General features: G+C 34.7%; 1 protein-coding gene across 2 annotated transcripts; it reads left to right on the forward strand.

The window, feature by feature from the left end:
* Positions 1-250: 250 nt before the first annotated feature.
* LOC104111224 (phototropin-1) lies at positions 251-16,322 on the forward strand. 2 transcript variants are annotated; one of them, XM_070188625.1, is made up of 25 exons: positions 252-709; positions 2,936-3,503; positions 3,793-3,967; positions 4,090-4,272; positions 6,507-6,598; positions 8,551-8,854; positions 8,995-9,238; positions 9,621-9,691; positions 10,272-10,378; positions 10,733-10,782; positions 10,895-10,999; positions 11,207-11,266; positions 11,358-11,447; positions 11,547-11,623; positions 12,148-12,232; positions 12,464-12,544; positions 12,868-12,971; positions 13,408-13,457; positions 13,888-13,994; positions 14,114-14,236; positions 14,480-14,531; positions 14,667-14,779; positions 15,091-15,231; positions 15,885-15,989; positions 16,078-16,322. In XM_070188625.1, exons 2-24 carry the CDS (start codon positions 2,942-2,944, stop codon positions 15,984-15,986), a joined length of 3,078 nt encoding a protein of 1,025 aa, XP_070044726.1. In that variant the 5' UTR covers positions 252-709; positions 2,936-2,941; the 3' UTR covers positions 15,987-15,989; positions 16,078-16,322. The 2 variants fall into 2 exon arrangements, with proteins under 2 accessions (XP_070044727.1, XP_070044726.1); XM_070188626.1 differs by lacking the exon at positions 12,464-12,544 and having other exon boundaries at positions 251-709.
* The last annotated feature ends 9,165 nt before the right edge of the window (positions 16,323-25,487 follow it).

Here is a 25,487-nt window from a genome sequence, read left to right on the forward strand (position 1 = left end):
ATAAAATTAAGTATTAACATGTTTTAAATGGTAAGTAACCTAGCTACCATCAGAGGTTAAAATACGTTAGTGTAAAATTTTTTACAACGTCAGTATATATAAATAAAATCCAAATACTATTCACTTGGGTACAATATCTTCTTCATCCTCTTTTCCTTTTAAAATCTTTTGTCGCCGAGTAGTAAATATCAAAGGCCACAACTCATCAGTATAATTAACAATCAGTACAAGTGAGAGACTGATATATATAATACTGAGGGACAAAGATAAAGAAAGAGAGAGAAGTTATACACAGAAACAAGATTTGGAAGCTAGAAAATTGATCTAGAAAGTGTGTTTGTATTGGTTGATGATTGGAGTGAAGACATAGGGATGAGTGTCTAAGCATGTGAATTTGAGGTGTATAGGAATGGGAAGCCAATATTTCAAGACAATCATTCTCCTTTCTTGCTTTTCTTTTTAATTACCCTCTTCTTAGCCTTTTCTGTTCGTAAAAATTGTTCCCATTTCGATATAGATCTTTTTGTCGAACCCATCATTTATCTCTTCCATTATACTATATGCTTTTAAATCATTTGAGAGACTTAGCTTCTTTATTTATAAGATCAGCTTTTGTGTAAAGGCTGCAGTTTGATATACACTTACTTAACTCTCTGGTTACTCCTGCAATCAAAGCAAAAGCTCAGTATCCCACGTACTTTCTTTTCAGGTATGTACATTCTTTTGAAATCTTTTCGCTACAAAAAAAAAAACAAACTAGAATAAACTATGAAATTTATAGCTAATCTGTTGCTAAATTACTTGTAGCTAATAAAATTTCTTGATACTCTGTCACTAAATAGGATTAACAATGATTTTTTCTGTTTAGCTACAGAATTTGTCTGTCGCTAATTCTTATTTTTAATAGTGTTTCTATTTGCCTTTTTTTTAATAGGTGAAATTGAGTACTAATGTGTTTATTTGGGTGAAATTGAGTACTATTGTATTTATTTGTCTGTTGCTAATTTCTGTTTACCCATTTTTAGTAAGGTGAAGACATGTCGCTTTGTTAATGTATTATACAAATTGTTGATATTACGTACGTACCATATGTTTTAGTAATGCAATATTCATTTTCTACTATATTGAATCAAATCTTTAAATAAAATAGAGAGAATACAATACACCAATTGGGTAAGGTTCCTCCGCCTTGTCTTATGGTTTAAACTAGCTCTAGACTGGACTAAGGATGAACATCTAATTATAAGAAAAACTAATCTAACAAGCAGAGGCGGAGCCAGGATTTGAAGGTTATGAGTTTGGGGTTATAATCCTTTAAGTTACTGTGTTCTAAACTAATAATTATTACATATTCAATGAATTTCATAAGATAAATATAAAATTTGGACCAAAACTACTGGCTCCGGCCAAACCCGTAGCTGTTGGGCTAGCTCCGCCCCTGCTAACAAGATGTTCTTATCTTTTGCATGAAAAGCACGGCTTATTTGAATAACAATGTGATTTACCAACAGTAAAATTAAGATTTTTTAGCAAGTAATAAGCACTGGTTTAAATAATTGATGAGGTTAATATTCGTCCAATGTCATTGTCAAGACAGCAAAGGTAGGGTTATAATGCTTTAAATAGCGGACTACTGGACATGTAATAGAAGTTGGAACTAAGTTGTGATTTTTTTAGCAACTTTTAGCTGTTCTTATAATCTTATTTTTGGACTCTTTTGGTGAATATCTGATCTACCCTTCATTGGCAAAACTACCCCTTTAAATATGAGGTTCTCAAGTGTTCTTTCCATGTTGGGAACTTTAATGGACACATACTATTTAAAAGTTAGCAATTAAATTTCCTATTCTACCCTTAACTATGTCTTTATTCACCTCAAATCAAATCTCATCCTATATAGCGTGATCCTTGTTTTAGTCTTGTTATTGTCATACGTAAAGCAGTGACAAATTTTCATTTTCAAGCTTCTAAGTCTTGCCCTTTTCAGTCATCTGTCCCACGGGCCATTCAACTGTTATTAATATCTACCTAGCCACAAATACAATGACTTGTAATCTGTCCATTTATGTATACATTTACCATGTCTGAAAAGTATTGACAAATTTCAATATTTGAAAATTCTTTAATTTTGACATTCATGTTTTGCACTTGTTCCTTATTTACACTCTTATATTATTTAATGATATAACATGTCTAAGTTCACAACAACAAAAGATATTTTTTGGTATATTTGTTTCTTATATTTAGTTTGTGCCAAAAGTCTTCGTTTTTATTAACCTTCATATCCAGCCAAATACACATATAAAATAAAACAGAGAGATGATATATATTTATAAAATCATTATTGTTTGATGAATGGAATGAATCCCACATCGGATTGAGATGGGATCTCCGGTCTCCTTATAAAGTTTGGACAATCCTCCTCCCTTTGAGTTAGCTTTTGGGGTATGAGTTAAGTCCAAGACTTATTTAACAACTATCATGAAACTTTTGTACGTTCCACAAATGTACAAGTTGATTTAATTGTTGTTTTAAATTTTATACGTGGATAGAATACTTAATTACTTTCTATGCTCTATTTTATATGACATACTTTTTTTTTTAGTCTATTCCAAAAAATAGTTGACACACTTATATTTTTAAAAATTCTTTAACTTTAAACTTTCTATTTTACCTTAATAAGGTTCTTATGGCGATGGAAATGTCATGACATAGTTTCAGACTACAAAATATTTTTGGTACGTGTCCCGAAAATTTTTATTTCCTTATTAAACTTTGTGTCCAATAAGTAAAACGGAAGGAGTAAATACTACTAATAGTCTGCTACTGTATGCTTGTGCTTGTGTAAATGAGATAAATATCATGTACATATAAAAATCGTATACATATATAGCATTGATACAGACATGAAAAGTAGTGTTATTATTATACGCAGAGATCAATGGAACAACAGCAAAACAAGCAATCTCCTCCTCTTATTCCACCACTTCCAAGAGATCCAAGAGGCTCACTAGAAGTATTCAACCCATCAACTTACTCTATTTCCCGGCCAAAAAATCCAGTTTTCCGATCATCACAGCCCTCATGGAAAAATAATTGGGCCGAGCCCGAGCCCGAGCCCATTAAAAGAAGCAGCAGCATCCCTGAAACAGAAGAAGAATCAGAGCCTATAGTATCCAACAATAATGATATTAAAGAGGAAACTATTGCCACGTCATGGATGGCAATCAAAGACCCAATTATTACTCCAATTTCAACGTCGCAATTGTCTTCTCCGATTACTCAGACGGCTATTTCGCCGGCGGCAGCGGATGAAAATGGTGCTGCTGCTCAGAGAGCGGCGGAGTGGGGATTGGTGCTGAAAACTGATGATGAGACTGGGAAGTTAAAGGGAGTTAAAGTTCGAAATTCTGGAGATGATCCTAATGGTAAAGCTGAAAATTCTAGAAGGAACTCCGGTAACTCTGTTCGGAGTTCCGGCGAGTTTTCTGACGATGGAGCTGGTAAGCATTTTTGCCGAATTTAACTTATATACACTTCTATGGTACTAGCACCATATTTTTCAGTTGTTTATTTTTACTCAAACAGATAATCTAAAAGATAAATATAGAAAAACGGTTCATAAAATAAAGTACACATATTGCTTAAAGATAGAATTAAATTACACTATCAGTATATAAAAGCTCAATTTTATTTACTTTATTTTTCATGTTGTCAATCTAAGTATAAATTTTTCAAACGTAAAATTTAGTTCTTTTGTAAAATATGAACAGTTCCTGATCTGAAATTCAGGTAAAGAGAGGGGTTTTCCAAGGGTTTCAGAGGATTTGAGAGATGCCTTGTCAACATTTCAACAAACATTTGTGGTGTCGGATGCAACAAAACCCGATTACCCGATTTTGTATGCAAGTGCTGGATTTTTCAAGATGACTGGTTATACATCAAAGGAGGTTATAGGCAGGAATTGGTAATAATCATATAATATATACTTTGGTTTATATTTCTTATTTGAAAATGTCATAAAGGTTGTTTCAGGAAAAGAAAAATATATGACAATTTTTGTTGGTTTCATTGTTGGGTCGGGTCTAGTCGGTTCATGCAGGGTTCGGATACGGATCCTGAGGATGTGGCCAAGATCCGAGAAGCATTGCAATCGGGTTCCACTTACTGTGGAAGATTACTCAATTACAAAAAAGATGGGACCCCCTTTTGGAATCTCCTCACAATTGCACCTATCAAAGATGATGCTGGAAAAGTTCTCAAATTCATTGGGTAAAAGTCTAATCAACTTTTGTTCTTTACCCTAATGATTACTGCAGATGCATGTGCGATTACTGATAGCGTAAAAATATTTATATATATATTTGCTAGGTTCTAGATTATGAAACCATTTCTTACATATATGATACGTTTTCTACGTTACCAACCCATTTTTACGTACAAAATTTCCTATAATTGATTTTGAAATGATCTAAATATATAAATATATTTTTCATCGTCAGCGGCTAGTTGCGAGTACATACTTACATTTTGTAAATTTACAAGATGAAAATACGAATAGGGTAGGACAAATGGAACCTCTCCACTTTTGAATAGAAGACTCGATGAAAATTTTAATATATAGTGTTTTTCTTTAATGGACCTTGTGCAACCCTAATATAAATTAGTCGAGCAAGTAATTTGGAGAACGATATACTTGAATAATTATCCAAAATTTAAATGTAGAAAAAGAGTAGTATGTAGGTTGATTTTTTTTGGGGGGGGGGGGGGGGGGGGTTGTGGAAATGTATTTTTGTTCCCTTATCTCTTCAATAATTCTTGCTTTTCTTTGGTAACCAGCTGGACACTGTCCTCACCTTATCCATGGGAATTGGAAAGATTCAATACATGATTAAGATGGGAAATAGTAGTGGGCCTTAATTTAAAGCTTTGGTCTGGACTGTTTTGGTTGGGCTGCATTTGTTTTTGATGTGATAATAGGGAACCAGTTTCTGCATAGAGTCCCAATTTCACCATTGCTATTGCATCCTTTTTTCTTGTCATTTTTTGGAGTCATTCTCATGGACCTACAGAACTTGTTAGATACTTATAGCCTGTTTAACCAAAAAAAAATTTTGGCCAAAAGTATTTTTTCGGGCAGTAATATTTTATTTTTTAAAATTAAGGTGTTTGACCAAGTTTTTAAAAGGAAAAAATGCTTTTGAAGAGAAACAGAAGCAGTTTTTCGGAGGCAAAAAAAAGGTCTTCTCTCCAAAAGCACTTTTAAAAAAAATACACATAGAAGTACTTTCTAAAAATTTGGTCAAACACTAATTGATGCTCATAAGTATTTTCAACTGATGGTTCTTGTAAAGTTACAAACTTATCACATCGTATACTTGACTGAATTTTTGATGTCCTTCCTCACCTATAATTATCCGTAGTTACTTACCTCCACGCCCTTGTGCTTGTAGGGTTGTTCTTGAACTGATATTTTGGTTGTCTTCCTAGTGGTACTCTCTTTTATTTCCGTAACACTCATACGGTACCTTTAACTACCCCAACTCCTATCTGAATATCTCTCAAGGATCATGATGTCATATCTGCGAGACTGAATTCCCCATGTTAGGGTTCACTATGTTCATCTTGCACAATATGTTGATTTGTCTGTGTCCTCTTGTTTAGCCATAACTAGGCTCTTCCTGGATCAACTACTAGCTACTCGTTGGCCCATTCTCATATCAATATTTTACGTAATCTTTCTTGGGTTATTTCCTTTGTCTTAACTTACCAAATACAAATTGTTTCTCACCATTTTTTTTTTCTTTTCTGTAAAGCAATGTTGAGAAAATACTTTTTAAAATAAGTTAATTTTAGAAGCACGGCCAATTATTGGTAATATTAGATTCAATTCTTCCTTTGATCATGTTGGTTGGTGGGCTTAATAGTTTGGTCCATTTTCTGGTGTGATTGCATTACTTTTTTAGAATATAATTTCCCACTTGCAAAATATACGAGATTGAGCGATAACTAACTTATAAAGTTGCTACTTTACTTTAGAGAAATTATTTAAAGATTTATCCTAAAAGAAAGTCCTTAAAAAGGTAAAATTATGCAATCATTCATGAATCGATGAAGTCTCAAAGACTCAAACAAAATGAAATGAAATGTAAAAGGAAAAAGAAAAGAGAAACATCCTCATTACATGGTATTAATCTACCCCTAGGAGTTAACGTAATGCAAAATTGTTCATAGTTGCACCTTTACTTTTCTATTTGTCTTTTTTTCTTTTAAGAGTTTCGAAAGCTACCTACCAAGATTTTATTATGACATCAAAATAATTTGTTAAGTAGTAATACAATTCCCTACTTAGATTGCTAATTAAAATTCTTTGAGATTATGTTTTCCCTCAAAATAGTGAAATTCAGGTGCGTGTCAATTAAAATATCCAATAAATTATTATGTGTCCTGAAATTTGGATTATTACAATTTCATACGAAAGTGAATTAAATATGAAAATTTGGCAGAATGCAAGTGGAAGTAAGCAAACATACTGAGGGAGCCAAGGATAAGATGGTCCGACCAAATGGGCTTCCCGAATCATTGATACGTTACGACGGTATTATAGCTTTCTTCACCACTTTTTCCTCTTTTGTACAATTACTTTGTACTAATGCATTTTTTAACTTATAATTGACGAAATTAAGAGGCATTTGATTCATTTTATTTTAAAATACAAAAATGTAGAAGTAGGCAACTAGGCATTATGAGTTACAACGCGGATACTTATAGCTTGTTTGGCCAAGTTTCTAAAATCAGCTCATTCTAAAAAATATTTTTTTCCAAAATTGCTTTTCACAAAAAGAGATTTTAACACTGTTAGTCCCTTTGTAAAGAATTTTTATATAAATTACATTACTTTTGCTTTATTTTAAAAATAGCACATTCATTTACAGTTAAAGCATTTTTAAAGATTCTTTACATGACATTTAATTTCTTAAACACTAAGCACAATTCAAGGGATTATTGAACCACATTAATTTATTACAATATTCTCTCTCATCATTAATCTAAACTTGCCATTTTCTTTGAATTTTGATTCCGAATAGGTGCTCTAAGAAAAATTCCCTTTTCATGATTCTCTCATATACAATCTAAATCAATCGACATTCCATAATTTTTTTTTCACTTCCATAAATAAATACTCACCCAAATATCTTAAAGATACTGAAAAGAAGCAGTCGTTGGAACTTCTTGTATTTTTCCAATGTTTAATTTTATACTGCATAATTTTATTTTTTCTCCAAGATATACCTTTAATATAATATATTTATTCCATCAATGTCATTTATATTGTTTAATGAACACACACACACACACACACACACACACACACACACATATATATATATATATATATATATATATATATATATAGTTTATACGTATATTATATATTATATACTATGTATATAATAGATATATTTCGTGGATTAGTTTTACAATGAAATGTTATATGATGTGTATATAGCAATTATATTGATTGTATATATAGTTGGTATATTTAATTTATATATTGTATTATTTATGCTATTGCAAAGCTAGTCCTTTATGCTTTTTTTCTTCTAACTTTTGATGATTATCTAAAAGGAAAAAATAATGTTTGTGAAGAGAGAAGAATAAGTTAATGAAGTAGATATAGTTAGCATTAATTAACTTTCATATATTTAGGTTATTTTTGGAAAGGATGCATCATATTGATATAGGGATTGAAAATAAAAAGGTTGTTATGGCGAGATTTTATGCCTAAAATGAGGGTTCCATTTCTGGCAGGGGTTTGCTAAGATGGTAATTTTTTCCTGGCTACAATTGGAATATTCATTTTAATACTTAAAATTTGCAATTTTGTGTTTTACATTGCCTAGTTACGAAATCTTCTTTTTCAAAAAAGTATTTTTGGTGAGAAGCATTTGTGTTTAACTAATTAATTTGAAAAGCACTTTTCAGCAATAATTAGTGTTTGACCAAGCTTTTAAAAATTGCTTATAAGGGTGTTTTTCTCAAAAGTACTTTTCAAAAAAATGTTTAATTTTTGGGGAGAAACTACTTTTTTCTGCTTCTTAAATATTGCTTCCGCTTCTACTCAAATGCATGTTTTTGTTCTATAAGCTTGGCCAAAAACACTTTGAATAAAAAAATACTTTAAAAAAAATGCTTTTGGCCTTAAAAAAGCTCGGCCAAACAGGCTATTAATTTGGTTAACTTATAAGAGAAAATTACCGATAAAGACGAGGATGTTAATGTGATCAATAATTTTTATTACTTTAATTGTTAGTTTAGGGAGGTTAATTACGAGCATATCTTCTAGGTTGAGGGAGGCATGGTACAATGAGTAGTAAAGTTTGTTCCCTAATTAAATTAAGTGTTTTAGAATATTTCTCTTGCAACCATGGAAATCTTTAAACGAACCTGGAATCTTAGGTGTTAAAAATCTTTATTTAGTAGTAGTATAATAATTAAATTTTATGTATATTATAATAATAATTATTATTATGGGGTTTTCGTTGGCAGCTCGTCAGAAGGAGATGGCTAGTAATTCAGTGACTGAGTTATTACAAGTAATGAAAAAACCAAGGGCAAGAGCCTTAAGTGAATCGACAAATCGACCTTTCTTGAGAAAATCAGAAGGAGGTGGAACCGAACAAGACCGACAGGATATTATTGGCATCAGTAATAAACTAAATTTACAGAACAAAGCTCCAGCAAGAAGACATTCTCATGCTGGTACCAGAACAACAACCATGCAGCAGATGGAGAAAATTAATGAAATGCCCGAAAAGAAGTCTAAAAAACCTAGTCGTCTCTCGTTCATCGGGTAATTAAATTTTTTTTTCACAGTCAATACACGTAGAACTTAAACTCTTTAAATTAAAGTGTTATACTTTGTAAACATGCATGCATGCATGCACGTTCATATAAATGTTAACATTAGTTATATGATGTAATTAATTACAGGATTAAAAAGAAAGGTCGTTCTAGTACTACAACTACTGATGATGATTTTGAGGCAAGGATGACTATGGATAACGACGACGACAACGACGACGATGATGAGAGCGATAACGATGGACGCCCCGATAGTGTTGATGATAAAGTGAGGAAGAAGGAAATGAGGAAAGGTATTGATTTAGCAACGACTCTTGAACGTATAGAGAAGAACTTTGTCATTACTGATCCAAGGCTGCCTGATAATCCCATTGTAAGACTTGATTTCTCTCTTTTTTATTCAAATTCAAAAGCATTTTTTAAAAATTTTCTAGCTCCAAATTGATTATTACTACTACCTCCGTTCCAGTTTACGTGAATCTATTTTCTTTTTGGTCCGTTCCAAAAAGAATGACCCATTTCTAAATTTGGAAACAAATTTGCTTAAACTTACAATTCTACTCTTAATGGAAAGCTTTTATAACCACACAAATACTCTGAGCTCCTTTTTGAATTGTTTAGGACCACAAATTCCAAAAGTCTTCATTTTTTATTAAACTCCGTGACCAGTCAAACAAGTTCACATAAATTGGAACGGAGGGAGTATAAGTTAATTTCTGTATGACGTTGATGTTTGTGTAAATTGGATAAATCAGATATTTGCATCGGACAGTTTCTTGGAGCTAACAGAGTATAGCCGTGAAGAAATCTTAGGAAGAAACTGCAGGTATATATTTTCCTTTAATTTTGTCTTGTCATTGATAATATTAAAGACCCAAAAAGCTAAGGTCGTTTTAATGTACATAAATTAAAGTTATTAAACCCGTAAAGTAAAAATTAAAATTATCCTCAAATTTTTTCTTTCATTAAGAAAGGACATATTTGAAGCACAGTCAACATTTATTTTATTTTCGATAAATGAATATATATATTTCAAAATTCCCCAAAAATACTAATGTCGTAAATAGTAATTTTTTTTAACTATCTGAAAAATTATACTCCAGTAAAAGATAGTTTGAATTTTGTAATAAGTGTAACTGCGAAAAATAGTATACCATTCTTCCTTTAAATGATAGGGGTGTATGAGACAACACGCAATCTCAAGAAAGAAGTTTGTCGATAATCATAATAATGCTTCTGGTTGGTGACACAGTGATGAACCTTGAAATAGTTAATCATTACAATTGCTAGTGCACATTTATACCAAAGAAAAAGGGAAAACAGTTCTTGAGTTGATCAAAGTTCGTATGTGTCTCACTTAAACACAATTTATTGATGTTTGGTTTTGAAATTGTTATACTATATAGGTTTCTTCAAGGACCAGAAACTGATCCAGCTACTGTGAAGAAAATCAGACAAGCAATTGATAATCAAACTGATGTCACTGTTCAGCTCATTAACTACACTAAGACTGGTATGCTTTCAATAAACTTTCCATTCTTCCTTCCATTTAAGAAAGAGAAATCAAACTTTAAGATTGGTTTTGGATTTGAATCACATATATACCAATAACATAAACTTTTAATTTCTTATAACATCTGTGTTATTTAACATGTTATAGCAAATCACTCCATTTAGTCTATAGGTTAATGAATGCTTATTAAATAGAGTTACCTGTATTTACTTTTTACGTGATCTAGTTGTGTAAATATTTGTTACAGGCTTACCGCCAATGAGTGACATCATGAAAATATTGGATTTTTGGTCAGAAATGCAAATTTTATTTTTATTATTGAAGAAACTGATATTCCATATAATTAAAATTCAGGCAAGAAGTTCTGGAATTTGTTCCACCTGCAGCCTATGCGTGATCAGAAGGTATGTATATTGATATAGTTCTTCATGTCAAGAGAAAAGTGCTGCTACTCTGAAGGTATTGCACAAAAGCTTTTAAAAATCCTTATTCAATGGCTTTTGTGTCTATAAATAGGGAGAGGTACAATACTTCATCGGAGTGCAACTAGACGGGAGTCAGCATGTAGAGCCACTTCACAACAGTATTCCCGAAGACAAGGCAACAGAGAGCGCAAAGCTGGTCTCATTTCTACTCTAATCTTCTTCAGTTGTCTTTATTTCACATAAGCTCTTGCTATGCTTTTCACTTATGTACATGTCTTGTAGAGATATGGCATATACAAATTTACTCATGAATGATCACTTCTTTTACTGTGTCAATATAGTATTCACTTTGACTTATGAGGCCTATCTTGACGATAATAGTTTTCATTTGGTTCCTTTTCAGGTGAAAGAAACCGCTGGAAATGTTGATGAAGCAGTTCGAGAACTTCCAGATGCCAATTCGGTAAATCCAAAATTTTGAACAAAAACTGTTTTAAGACTATTTGTAGGTGTTGAATTATACAAGGCTCACAAACTGCTGAACTGACTTTCAGAAACCAGAGGATTTATGGAGAAATCATTCAAAAGTTGTTCACGCAAAGCCTCATAGGAAGGACAGCCCATCTTGGAAAGCAATACAAAAGGTAAAAAGAAAGTTAGTTTACGCTCATCAATTGGCTTTCTATAGACAGGTATATATGTGCACATAGAAATGCTTGCTTAGAACAGTGTTAATATTTCAGGTTTTGGACAGTGGAGAACCGATAGGCTTGAAGCATTTCAAGCCAATCAAACCACTGGGATCTGGTGATACTGGCAGGTTGGTTTTACTAGTACCACTTTCAAGTGGATCAAGTATTATAGCATGCCACATATTGTTATCCGTTTTTCTAAATAAGTAAAACTGTAAAACAAAATACTAGGTCATTTGATTCAGTGGTTTTTCAACTTACAAGTTAAACCTAATTTATATAATTTGCAAGCCACAACTTTCCATCAGTAACACCTTTAGGCATACTTTTGTATTAACTAATAATTGTGTTCTAAACTGTATAGGGAGTTTATTTTTGAAAATGATGCTAGTTCCAGCTTTGACCTCTGTCTAATTTCTGAATATAAAGAAATTAAACAAGATTCCACAAGAAGATAATTGTGGTGGCGCTCTGATTTTATATGCGATAAAAGTTTCCATAATACTAAAAAGTTCTTAGATTTTGAATGAAGAGTATTGCTGATTTTCCTGGCTCCTAATTCTTTGTCTATGGAAACAAGTCAATGTCTGCCTTAAATTTATATTTGAAGGGACTATTTATGTTCTCTTGGTTATAACTTGTTAATATGCAGTGTGCATTTGGTGGAACTGTGCGGAACTGGCCAATATTTTGCTATGAAAGCAATGGATAAGAGCATAATGCTTAATCGAAACAAGGTAGGGATCTACATTGCAACATCCAACTTGTCGCTGTATCTTTAGTGATTAGAGATTTTTACTTCTATTCCCACCTTGTCATGGCATTTGCAAAGTTATGTGTTTGCATAGGATTTTTCTTGTGTTATGACCCCCGGCATCTTTGTGAAGGGATTATTTTGCTTTTTGGCTTCTTAGTTTTACATTCTCATTCTTCTATCTTTAATAAGGATCGTTTTATCTTTTCTACAGGTGCATAGAGCTTGTGCAGAACGAGAAATTCTAGATATGCTGGATCACCCTTTTCTTCCCGCACTCTATGCGTCTTTTCAGGTTAGATACATAGAACTTGATGAGAGGGAGCATAATTATGTAGTTATAGTAACTTGAGAGAAACATTATGAGTGCGAAATGCAAATCACATATAAACTTGAATCCTTCGAACTAAGCTGTACTATAGCATGAGCATTTGATAGTTGATAAATTCAATGTATCGATAATATCCACCTGAATGTACTTATGTCAACATATTCCTTCTTTATTTTGATTTCGAATTGTGAAAAAGTTTAACCACCCTTGTCATTTCTTTCGTAATCAGCTCTTTTATTTCTTAACTTTTTTTCAGTTTTCATTAATTGAATATGTCTGTGTTTCAGACCAAAACCCATATTTGTCTAATAACTGATTACTACCCTGGTGGAGAGCTGTTCCTGCTTCTAGACAGACAACCAACAAAGGTGTTGAAGGAAGATGCCGCAAGGTAAACCAAATGTAAAAGCAAATTTGAAGAACTAAACTGTCTACAGTAGTTATACCTATCCGAGAAGCTTTCTACAGAGTCAGTTGAGACTCTGATATCATATTCTCATGGTCTTTTAAACATTTATTAAGATATTTTCCATTTTTTCTGCTTTCAATTTGAGTCACACAGTTGCAATGATATCCAAATAAGTTTTTTTTTTATTGGACATCATGATGGACTAAGTAGTGCTGTCCCTTACCCTAGTTTGATACAGTGGAAAATTTTGAGACAGTCCAACTTGAAATAAGTCCAGCACGTGTTGAAGGATGATCCCTATTTTTTCTTTCTTTTTTGTCTTCTTCATTAATATCTATATGTGCCAATAGATAGACAATATTACGCCAGCTTTCCTGCACCAGTATCCGGTGACATTAAACTTTTTTGTTTTGTGCAGGTTCTATGCCGCTGAAGTAGTGGTGGCCTTGGAGTATCTTCACTGTCAAGGTAGCCCTTATATCTAACATATATTATATGTACAATCAGATCTGAATGATAAAAAAGTCCTTATTCATTCTTTTTTAAGTTCTAACTAGTCTAATCCTACCGACTTTTAGACTAGCATGATCAAACAATTTCCTAGCAATTGAGGAGAATTCATGTGCTTGAATCAACAATTGAAGAATCTATATTTTACTTTACGTTCTTCCTTTAAAGCTATGTGCACCATTCACTTTGGCTTTAGTTGTATGGAATGATTAGTTCTTGCTACGAATATTTATGGTGAGCGATCATTCAGTTATGTGGCAATGCTGCAAATGGCATGCCAATCAGAGCAAAATCATAGTATATGTACTATTTATCGCTTACGTCTGCAACATATCTGAAGAGTTGAAAAATCCATCTCCATATATCCTGAGTTATCTTCTGCCAACAGGTATAATTTATAGGGATCTGAAGCCTGAAAACGTCTTGCTACAGAGCGGTGGGCATGTATCTTTGACGGATTTTGATCTTTCCTGTTTGACATCTTGCAAGCCACAGGTGCTTAACTCCTAACTTTTTTCAAGTTCACAAAATCTCGTTTATTTTCATGAAGTGACTTTGCAAACAAAATTAGTGACTAATGAATGCCAATACACTGTTTTTGGTGATTTGGACAGCTTTTACTTCCAGAAATCAACGAAAAGAAAAAGCATCAGAAAAGTCAACAGAATCCAATCTTCATGGCTGAACCTATGCGTGCATCAAATTCTTTTGTCGGAACTGAAGAATACATAGCTCCGGTTAGTCTTTTTCTTTTCCTTCCCATTTGGTCTTTTACCTTGGAAAGTGAACTGCTGCTGGATTTCTATGATCAATGCTTGTATTCTATATATCACTAATTCTTATATGACTAACTGTGAGGTTTTTCTCTGAAAATTTCGTCTTTTTTTCTTCTACACTTAAAGTTTGTGTTATATGTCAAGTTGTTATTTTTATTATATCGTGTTCTTTAAATCATCTCTTTTTGCTTGTTTATCTCACAGGAAATTATAACTGGAGCAGGCCACACTAGCGCAGTGGATTGGTGGGCTCTTGGTAATTCTTTAGAATCCATTAGAACTTTTGAGTGCTTATATTTCCTGATCCTTCTGTCTTCATTTAGACCTTTTCACTCCATACTCCCTTCAGAAGTTTCTGCTATTTTTGACGAGCAAAATTGTCGCTTGGCAGGCATTCTTTTATACGAAATGCTGTATGGTTATACACCATTCAGGGGAAAGACAAGGCAAAAGACATTCTCAAATATACTACATAAGGATTTAAAATTCCCAGGAAGCATACAGGTATGATCTTTCAACTTAACGAAATTAAATGCCTCGATGATAAATAGAAAGAAGAGAAGCGTTGGGTAAAGTTGCTGTCATGTGACAAGGAGGTCACGGGTTCGAGCCTGGAAACAGCCTCTTGCAGAAATGCATGGTAAGGCTGCGTACAATAGACCCCTGTGGTCCGGCCCTTTCCCGGACCCCGCGCACAGCGGAAGCTTAGTGCACCGGGCTGCCCTTTTGATGATAAATAGAAACATTTCCTTTTGTGGAGTGGCTTTTTCCCCTGTCAATTGCTAAAACTGTCTATTTATATTCTCCTTTTCCAGGTTAGTCTCCAAGGAAAGCAGTTCATGTATAGATTGTTGCATAGAGATCCCAAAAACAGGTTAGGATCCCGTGAAGGAGCAAACGAAATCAAGCAGCATCCATTCTTCCGAGGCGTGAATTGGGCATTAGTTCGATGCATGGTATTGTTATGAACTCTTTTCCTTTTAGCTTGTGAATCTTTCTTGTCTCGTCATATGCTTGAATCCTGCTACCATTGATCAAGTTATTTGTTGTGTGTCTAACATTCTTAAAATGGTAGTATAAGTCAGATGATATACTTACTATTTACTGAAAAAAGCCTGTGAAGGATCTAATTCAACTGATCATAGACAGCAGTGACAGTTAGGGGCACAGGCGGATGTAGGGCAGATTTAGTGAGTTCAACTGAATCCATTGCCTTCGGTCTCAAATTTTGTATATATACAAAAAATAATTTAAAATATAGACATATAGTAAGATTGCATTTATTATGAACATATTGACTCTAGATCTTGAACTAGATCTTTGGATTCAGCTTAAGTGGGGCCAAGATTTGAAGCTTGTGGGTTCTGAATTTGCCATCGATCGAATTCATAGCCTTCATTACTGGGCTTGCAATTAAATATTTATACATATTTAATAGATTTTTTGATATAAATATAAGGTATAATCAAAAGTCATAGGATTCGTCCGAACTTGTAACTAATGGTCTAGGTCTGCCCCTATGTATATGTCAAAGGATGTTTTTACTCTTTCATATCGTGTGTGTATTTCATCCAAAGACTTGAGAATAACATGTGAAATAACTCTTCAGAACCCTCCCAAACTAGATGCTCCTCATTTGGGAACTGAAGCTGAGAAAGAAGTAAAAGACATCAACCCTGAGATGGAGGATTTACAAACAAACGTTTTCTAAAAGGTACTACTATTATTTCTTTTTCTAATAATTCATTTATTCTACATTAATTATAGTTGGAGAATATAACATATTATTAAATCTGCTGCAGAAATGAAAATATTTATATTCCAACCATATCAAGATTCAACTGAGTGGAGAAAAGTGGTCCTCAGATCCTCCCTGCAACAGTGACTAGTTAATTGTTTTTAAAAGAAAATGATGGTTCTTCATTTTATTTTTGTTTTATTTTTATGGTTCTTGATTTGTGCTATTGTTTTTGTATGCATAATTTGGTGTCCTGTAATCCCGTTTCATGAATTCTTCAGTAGATGTTAAGATAAATTAATTTGTTAAGTCTAGTTTTTCTTAATTTAGCTCATTATTTATTCTATCCAATATAATCCCATTAGTTTTCTAATTACATTTCAGATTATACAATATAACAGGCTGACACCATAAATGTCAGATATTGAAAGATGCTTTATGTTTGTTGGTGGATCCACACCCCCCCCCCCCCCCCCCCGACCTCCCATCAAGAGGAAGCTGACTGCCTCAATCTATGATATATGTATTCTTCAGTTGTGTTTGATGTCTTTGGTAAACGGGAGTGATAGGAGTAATATTTCTTGCAAATTTTTAAAATACACACAAAAATATCTTAACATAAATGACGACTTTTAAGAGTTACTTAGTGGTATTGTTGGCACAGTATTGATTTTGTGTTTGATTGGAAGGCTCTCTTTCCGCTATCGAGTCAAGTAATTTGCTATTAAAAATTTATTGCGCTATTTCCTCGTTTCATGTTATGATATGTCTTGAATATATATAGGAATGCTTACTCTACAAAAAATAAAATAAGACTCATTCATACTCTTTTTATTTAAGAGAGAAAGGGGTGTGAACCAAAAGGCTTTCATATCCGGTCTTTAAAAAGCAAAAAAAAAAATAAAAAAAAATAAAAAATAAAATAATGCTTCTAATCTGATAGGGTGAAAATCATTTTGATCCCACTAGTTTGTCTTAAAAATCAAATTCCTCCTTCAATATTAAGCAATTAACAATCTGCTCAGAGGCGGCTGAAGCCTAGGGCAGGTAAGGCGAGGGCTTTAGGCCCCGTGAATAAATTTGAAGGCCCCGCTTTTTTTTTCTTGGTAACCTGTGAAAATTATCATTAACGACCACATTAATACACCTACAGAGCACTTAGGAATACAACCACCTTCTAGGAAGGGTGCGATGCTCGCTAAGCCTCAAGAACAAAAAAACACTAATTACATATTTTAGAAAGCAATTGTCGATATCTACCAGTTTTCTTTGTCTTTTGTATACTCTCTAATCTTAGTTTAATCTCCTTTTGTATCTGTGTAATAGCAAAGTTTGTATTTACAGTAGTATTCCTAAATATCCTTCAATTCGTGGCTTGCCATGTGTAGTAAAGCATTGCACTCCAAACAACAAATACTAACTCCTTCTGACAGAACCTTCAATGCCTGCTCCTAGGAGTGTTTATAAAAATCGAAAAATCGAACCAAACCGAAAATCGAACCAAATCAATTAAAAAAACCGATACTTATTAGCTTTGATTTGGTTTTGGTTTTAAATTTTAGAAACCGATCAAATTTGATTTGGTTTTGGTTTTAATAAAAAAATAACCGAAAAAACCGAACCAAACCAACTATAAAAGTAGCTATTTAAATTTATTATTACACCTATATATATGTATATTTTTATATAAAGTTTCTGAAATTTTATGGTACATATTAGTCATTTGTATTTTTAGTCTAGTTCTTTACTATTATAATAATTTAATTCTTTTGCCTTCTAGTTTGATTGATAGTTTTCTTTTGCTAAGTACAATAATTTATTTCATGTTAAAAATAATCGATTTTTAATTGAGTATTTAAATTATTCATCACTATTTGAGTCTATTATCATCAATATATCTTGGTAAATGATAGATTTCTCAAAGAGCAATTAGTTTGATAGCGTTATGTTGAAAATGTAGTCGTCGGAATATGCGTTGATAAATAACCGAAAAAATTAAAAAACCGACAAAACCCGAATCGATAAAAAACCGACTTAATTGGTTTAGTTTGGTTCCAATATTTGAAAAATCGACTTACTTGGTTTGGTTTCTTTTTAGGGAAAAACCGACCCAAACCGAACCATGAACACCCCTACCTGCTCCTTATCCATTGTATGAATTGTTTAACTCCTCGTTTATGTAGTTGAATCCCCATCCAGTTAGAAAGGCCATTTCCTACTTCCTCAATCCATTTACATTCTGCAAATAAGTGTAACTGAGATTCCATTCTCCCCTGGTCGCATAAACTGCAATTAACATCAGCAACTGGAATATGCAGCCCATGAGTCTTTCCTTAGTTAACTGCATATCCTGGTTTGCTAGCCAGATAAAAAATCTGTGCTTAGGTTGCAGATGTTAGATCAAATTAGGTTGGATGCTGGCAGTCGCACCTGGACCCCTATCAGTACATTGTAGCTTTTATTCACTGAGTAAGAGCCATTTTTGGTAAGCAAGTAATGGTCATTATTGTACCACTGGACCATGAGCATTCTAAGAGAATTCAACTTTTTCCAACACCAGCTGCAATCTGCAGGTGGCTTATGGTGCCAGATAATATATACCATGCATCCATTTAACCCATAAGATATCTTCCTTCCTTGCTAACAATCATAGTAACTGTCACGATCCAAAATCCAACTAGTCATGATGACACCTAACCTAACCTGCGAGGTAACCCAATTAGCAACAATCCAATTCAAAAGAGATTTACTGAGAGGAATAAAAATAATATAACTGAACTTTTATACAAAGAATTCTCAAGGACTAGTAGTACAAATCATGAGCTTCTAAGATTTAGAGTTTACAAGCCTGTATGAAATAAATACAGCGTCTGTTTGAAATATATATAAACAGATTAATAATTCTAAAGCTACCAAGAATAAAAATGCAGTTATGACCGGGACGCATGTACGTCTTCAATGCCAACTTCCGCCATACACAGCAACATCAACATCCAAAATCTACACGGAAGGTGCAGAAGTATAGTATGAGTACAACTGACCCAATGTACTCAATAAGTAACAAACCTAACCTTAGGTTGAAAGCAGTGGCGATCTTGAACAACGGTCAGAGTCCAACATCAATAGCCAACAACAACTCATAACAATAAATAAAAGTAGTATAAGAAATAACTCAAAGATATGATGCTCAGCTCATTTACAGTTATGAGAATTAGACATGATTTTCAAGTATAACAGTAAAACCCAAATCTTTCACCGAAATTACCAAAATATGAGTAAGTCATAAATCTTTGATTTTCCAAAAAAAAAAAATTTCAACAACATGTAAGATGTTTAAATCTCAGATAGCATGAGGAAATTACATCTCTATACCTACATGTCAATGCGCGTGTGAAGTCATGGATATCACAATACCGTGTAGTATGAGAAAATACATCTCTATGCATGTATGTCAAGTATACATGTCAATGCAATGCATCACAGTGATGAACTCATGTACTCACACTCTCAAAGTACTCAATCTCACTATCTCGCACTCCCACTCATCATGCTCGATACCTCAGCACACTCAGTCACTCAACACTGTTCGGTGTTTGCTGCGGCGTGTAGCCTGGTCCCATCAATAATAATAAAGCCTATAAGGCTTGTTGCGACGTGCAGCCCGATCCACATATAGCCATAAGGCCTGTTGTGGCATGCAGCCCGATCCACATATAGCCATAAGGCCTGTTGCGACATGCTACCCGATCCATATATAGCCATAAGGCCTGTTGCGGCGTGCAACCCGATCCACATATAGCCATAAGGCCTGTTGCGGCATGTAACCCAGTCCACATATAGATTACTAATACCCGCTGCGGCGTGCAGCCCGATCCTATCAATATCACTCACAATCCGACCCTCAACCTTAGCTCAGTCATCAATCTCTCCAGTCTTTAGGGATCACAAATCTCATGTCAATCAGCCCAAACAATGATAACATGATGTGACAACGATGATAACAGAGACTGAGATATAATATGCAAATGAATGAATATGACTGAGTATGTAACTGCAATTTAAGTAAATAACTCAATAACAGAAATGATCTCAGTGGGTCCCAACAGAATAAGCATATAGCCTAAACATGATTTCTACATGGATCTCAGCTCAATTACTCTAGCACGTAGAATTTTCATGGATAAAGATAAGATTAGGTAACTACACAATATCACATAATCAACCGAATCATAATTCATACGGTGCACGCCCACACGTCTGTCACCTAACATGTGTGTCACCTCAACACACATAACACGTATATTCAGGGGTTCATACTCTCAACACCAAGTTTAGAAGTGTTACTTACCTCGAACAAGCCAAATCTAATACCGAGCAAGCCAAACAATACTCTAGAAATGACATCCCGAGCGTACCGACCTCCGAACGACTCAAAACTAGCCAAAAGTAACTCAAATACATCAAATAATGCCTAAGAAAATAATTCCAAATGATAAAGGTCGAATCTTTAATCAAAAGCCCAAAGTCAAACCCGGCCCCCCCACCTCGGAACCCAACAAAACTCACAAAATTCGACAACACATTCTATTATGAGTATGTAACGACCCGACCGGTCGTTTTGAGTATTACAACCCTGTTTCCTCATTTACTGCTCAATTTATGCTTTATAGTTATTTTATAACTTACCGGGTTAATTGGTTCGGGTCCGGTAAGGTTTTGGTATGAATTGGAACCCTTAGTTCCAAGGTTTAAAGCTTAAGTTAAAATAGTGACCGGATGTCGACTTATGTGTAAACGACCCCGGAATGGAGTTTTGATGATTCCAATAGCTACATATGGTGATTTTGGACTTAGGAGCATGTCCGAAAAATTATTTAAAAGTTCGTAGGGGAATTTGGCTTGAAATGGTAAAAATTGAATTTTTCGGGAAGTTTGACCGGGGAGTTGACTTTTTGGTATCGGGGTCGGAATCCAATTCTGAAAAGTTTTATAGCTCTGTTATGTCCGGACATTTCGGCACTCAAATGTTATTCTCAAACTTTTGGAAAAATGCGGACCGCACAATTTTGAGTGCGGCCGCACTTCAGAGGAAAAGTGCGGACCGCATAGGACAAGTGCGGACCGCACAATTTTGTGTGCGGCCGCACTTCAGGGATTCTTCAGGTTCGATGGTCCGACTTCGGAGGCCTATATCTTTTAATCCACAACGAATTTGGAGATGATGCAAAAACAAAAGTTGTAGCCCTTTGCATTTAGTTTCCAGAAAGGTATAGCACTAATCATTTGGATATTTATACAGAAAGTTATAGGTATTTTACTGAATCCTGGTAAGTTGTCACAGTGAAGTGCGGCCGCACTCAAAATTGTGCGGCCGCAGAACTTGAAAATGTGCGGCAGCACTTGAAAATGTGCAGACAGCACATTGGGAGATCAGACGTGGTACTATATAACCGAGGGTTAGAGTATTATTTCACATTTGGACTTTGGGAGCTCGGTTTGTGGCGATTCTTCGTGGAATTTTCAAGAAATTAATCGGGGTAAGTGATTCTAACTCGGATTTGGTTAACGTACATGAATATATCATTATTTTCATCATTCAATTAGTAGTTTGAGATGGAAATTTGGGAAAAATTGTAGAAATTTCATAAAATGAGTTTTTGGGATTTGAATGTCGATTCGAAGTCGGATTTGAGTGAAACTTGGACTCGTAATTGAATGGGTTGTCGGATTTTGTGAGTTTTGTCGTATTCAGAGACGTGGGTCCCACGAGCAATTTTTGGAGTGTAATTTCGGATTTTGTGGGAAAATATTACTATTTTGATATGAAATTAATTCCTATAATTGTGTGGACTGAATCAAATTAATTGTGGCTAGATTCGAGCCACTCAGAAGGTGATACGCGTAGAATGGAATTTCTGAAGCATTGTTTAGCTTGCTCGACATTGGATTCGTCTTGTTCGAGGTAAGTAACTCTTCTAATCTTGGAGCTGAGGGTATGAACCTTGATTATATGTGTTATGTATTTGGTGTTGAGGTGACACACATGCTAGGTGATGGGCGTGTGAGCGTGCACCGTGTGAACTGTGACTCCGTTAATTCTGTGGTACTGTGTAATTACCTGAACTTATCTGAAATCATGAAAATCTCTACGTACTAGAGCTATTGAGTTGTGATCCATGTTAGAAACTATTTCTGGGCTACACGCTTATACTGTTGGGACCCATTGAGGTCGTTACTGCTGTTGAGTTGTTTGCTTACATTGCAATTTCATACTCAGTCATATTCATTTATTATATATCATATATTAGTCTCTGTTGTTATTTATTGATACATCATATCATCATTTTCGGGATAGTTTCATGACATTGTGAGCCCGTGAGAGAGAGACTGGAGAGATTGATGACTGAGTGAGACCGAGGGCCTGACTGTGAGGATATTTTTGGGATCGGGCTGCACGCCGCAATAGGCCAAATTGGCTTTATATATTATTATTATTATTATATGGATAGAGGCTCCCCGCCTGCAATAGGCCTTATAGACTTTATTATTATGGGATCGGACTGTATGCCGCAGTAGGCCGTATCGGCTTTATATAGCGCTTGGGTCGAAGGAGCCCCTCTGGAGTACACACCCCGAGTGAGCGCGGTTGTTATTATTGAGGGATGGATCTTCTATGGACATGGATCTTGTCCGAATCATTATATACCTGGAGATGGATCTTCTCCATGGGCTGGATTGGCCCTACTTGGTACTGAGTGACTGATGATCAGTTGATGTGTATATTCCGGGATGGATCTTCCTTGAGCCGGATTGGCTATATATAGTACCGAGTGATTGAGCATGATGAGTGGAATGTGTGAGACAGTGAGATTGAGTACTCTGAGAGTGTGAGTACATCAGTTCATCTCTGAGATACATTGCATTGACATGCACACATGACATATAGGCATAGAGAAGTATTTTTCTCATATTGTACGGTATCACGTCATTCATGATCTCTCACACATATTGGCATATGGGCATGGTGATGCATTCCACACTGGCTATCTGGAAAGAAAATGAAACATCTTATTTATTATTAAAAGAATTTTTGGGAAAAATTACTATTTTCAAACTTACTCATATTTTTGGCAACTTCGGTAAACGATTTGGGTTTTTCCTGATATACTGGAAAGGCAGAACTATTTTCAGAAATCATGATTTAGTTGAGCATTATATCTTTGAGTTACTTCTTTTATTACTTGCATTATGTTGTTATGAATTGTTATTGGCTATTGGTGTTGGACCCGACCTTCGTACAAGCTCGTCACTACTTTCAACCTAAGGTTAGGTTTGTTACTTATTGAGTACATGGGGTCGGTTGTACTCATACTACACTTCTGCACCTTGCGTGCAGATGTTGGCTGTTGATGTTGCTGTGTTCGTTGGGAGCTGGATCTGAAGATGTACCTGCGTTCCAGTTGTATCTGCCTCTTGTTCATGGTAGCCTTAGATTCATAAAACTCTGTTTATATACTTTTCAAACAGATGATGTATTTTTATTTTATACCTGGTTTGTAAATTCTAATCTTAGAAACTCATGATTTATACTACCAGTCTTTGGGGAATGTATAAGATTTAGATATTTTTTTACTTAATTTCTTTATTAATTGTTATTAGAATTAGTTAGTGGTTAATTAGCTTACCTAACGGTTTAGGTTAGGTGCCATCACGACTAGTCAGATCTTTGGGTCGTGACAAGTTGGTATCAGAGCTCTAGGTTCATAGGTTCTACAAGTCATGAGTAAGTGTCTAGTAGAGTTTTGCGGATCGGTATGATGACGTCCATACTTATCTTCGAGAGGCTATACGACATTTAGGATAATTTCCCATCGTTCTTTCTTTATCGTGTGTAATTGATTCAATTTGAAATATAACTCTTTGAATTTCTTCCACGCATTTGTGTGCGCATGTGAGCGCTCGGTATCAGCTATTGTATCGTCGGCTTGTGATTTCAAGGATGACGTGTGGGATGTGTATTCTGTGTTTTGGTGATAGGCCAGTCTGGAGGACTTGAGGCCAGGTGTGGACCGTAGCTTAGGCTCAGTAGCTTTAATTGTAACTTGTACATTTGGACTCATATGTCTGGTAGTATCCTTATGAGTGGAAAATTTGTGGCTCGATGAGCGGTCGAATGTCTATATGATGAGGATGATTTGATTGCGGGATGTGTTAAGATGGATTGAATATGACGAGAAGTGTTTCCTTGGAATGTAAAGAGGGCTATTGGGTGCTTGATTTTCTTTTGATGTGACGTACAGTCTCGAATTGTGAGTGTGTTAAAGAATTTGTCATGCAGTTTAATTGTGGAGAGAATTAGATTTTTATGTCTTGTTAATGAGTTTGGACTCAGGAAGATTAAGTGATTGCGTAGTAATTGTGGATGCGAAAGGGTATAACAAGATGCCAATTTGAGGCTAAGGAGGTGGGTTATCTCCTGGAGAGTAATCTACGTAGGTGTGTTCCTTATAATGTTGAGTGGAGAGTTTCTTTTCTGCCAGCGGAGGGTAGGTGTTGAGATTTAAATTTGAAGTTAGTTGAGAAAGTTGACTTGACTGTCAAGAGAATAAATGTGAGTTTAGCGGATGATTGAGGTATCTTATTGTTGGTGTTGCATGAGCTTAAGAATAATTTTCGTTGAACTGACTGCGGTATTATGGCAATAATAGAGTATGGGTGTTGTGAGTTATGGAACATTTTGTTCTATGGCTTTGAGCCAAGTGGGGGAGCCTGCTGTAGACGGCTTAATTTCATGGTTATATACTAAATTTTAGTTTTATTCTGAGGTATACTTGTAGATTAATTATGACTTGCATAGGTTAAGATCGAGGATGACTCGAATAAGGCAATTCCTGGATACGGGTTATATTGCACTTATGAATATATGAAAATAATGGAATGAGTGAGTTGTTATTTGTAAAGGATGTAGTGCGCACGGAGTATGAATTTGATTGGTGGTGTTAAGGCAGGGGTACTTCTTTGAGTGTTGTTGTGCTAATGGGGCACGTGTCTTTCGGCCCGTTTTTGGCGGTGCAATTGATATTTGAGCAGAGTGGACGACTCTTGAGAGAGTTCTAGTGGATTCAAGATTAATATGTAGCAACTGAGAATTTTTGGCGGATTTGTTTATGGCTAAAATCTGAGAATTAAGTTGGATGGTGTCGAGACTTGTGGCATTTTTGTATATCATTATGGATTCTATATTTCGGTATCAGGAAGGTGAATGAAACAACCTTAGACTCAAATAAGGTATTTTCAGAGTGGGTGTTTCGGTTATGGTATGCTCGGTTCTTTTGGGTAATTATGATGTGATGAGACTTTACAGATGTTTTGGTGACAATATTCTTGGGTTTGGTGACCTGCGTGGCTTGGTCGAGTTAGAAGAATTCAGTTCCGATATCTTGATTATGTGCAAATAGATTTCAAAGTATTCTT

Source organism: Nicotiana tomentosiformis, chromosome 11, assembly GCF_000390325.3.
Source record: "Nicotiana tomentosiformis chromosome 11, ASM39032v3, whole genome shotgun sequence".
Classification (NCBI taxonomy): Eukaryota; Viridiplantae; Streptophyta; class Magnoliopsida; order Solanales; family Solanaceae; genus Nicotiana; species Nicotiana tomentosiformis.

Excerpts from the sequence above, each read along its gene's own strand:
- LOC104111224 (XM_070188625.1), top strand. The coding sequence starts at position 2,942 with ATGGAACAACAGCAAAACAAGCAATCTCCTCCTCTTATTCCACCACTT. Across the intron at positions 4,273-6,506 it reads AAAGTTCTCAAATTCATTGG|AATGCAAGTGGAAGTAAGCA; the intron begins GTAAAAGTCTAA and ends AAAATTTGGCAG. Across the intron at positions 12,233-12,463 it reads TAATGCTTAATCGAAACAAG|GTGCATAGAGCTTGTGCAGA; the intron begins GTAGGGATCTAC and ends TCTTTTCTACAG.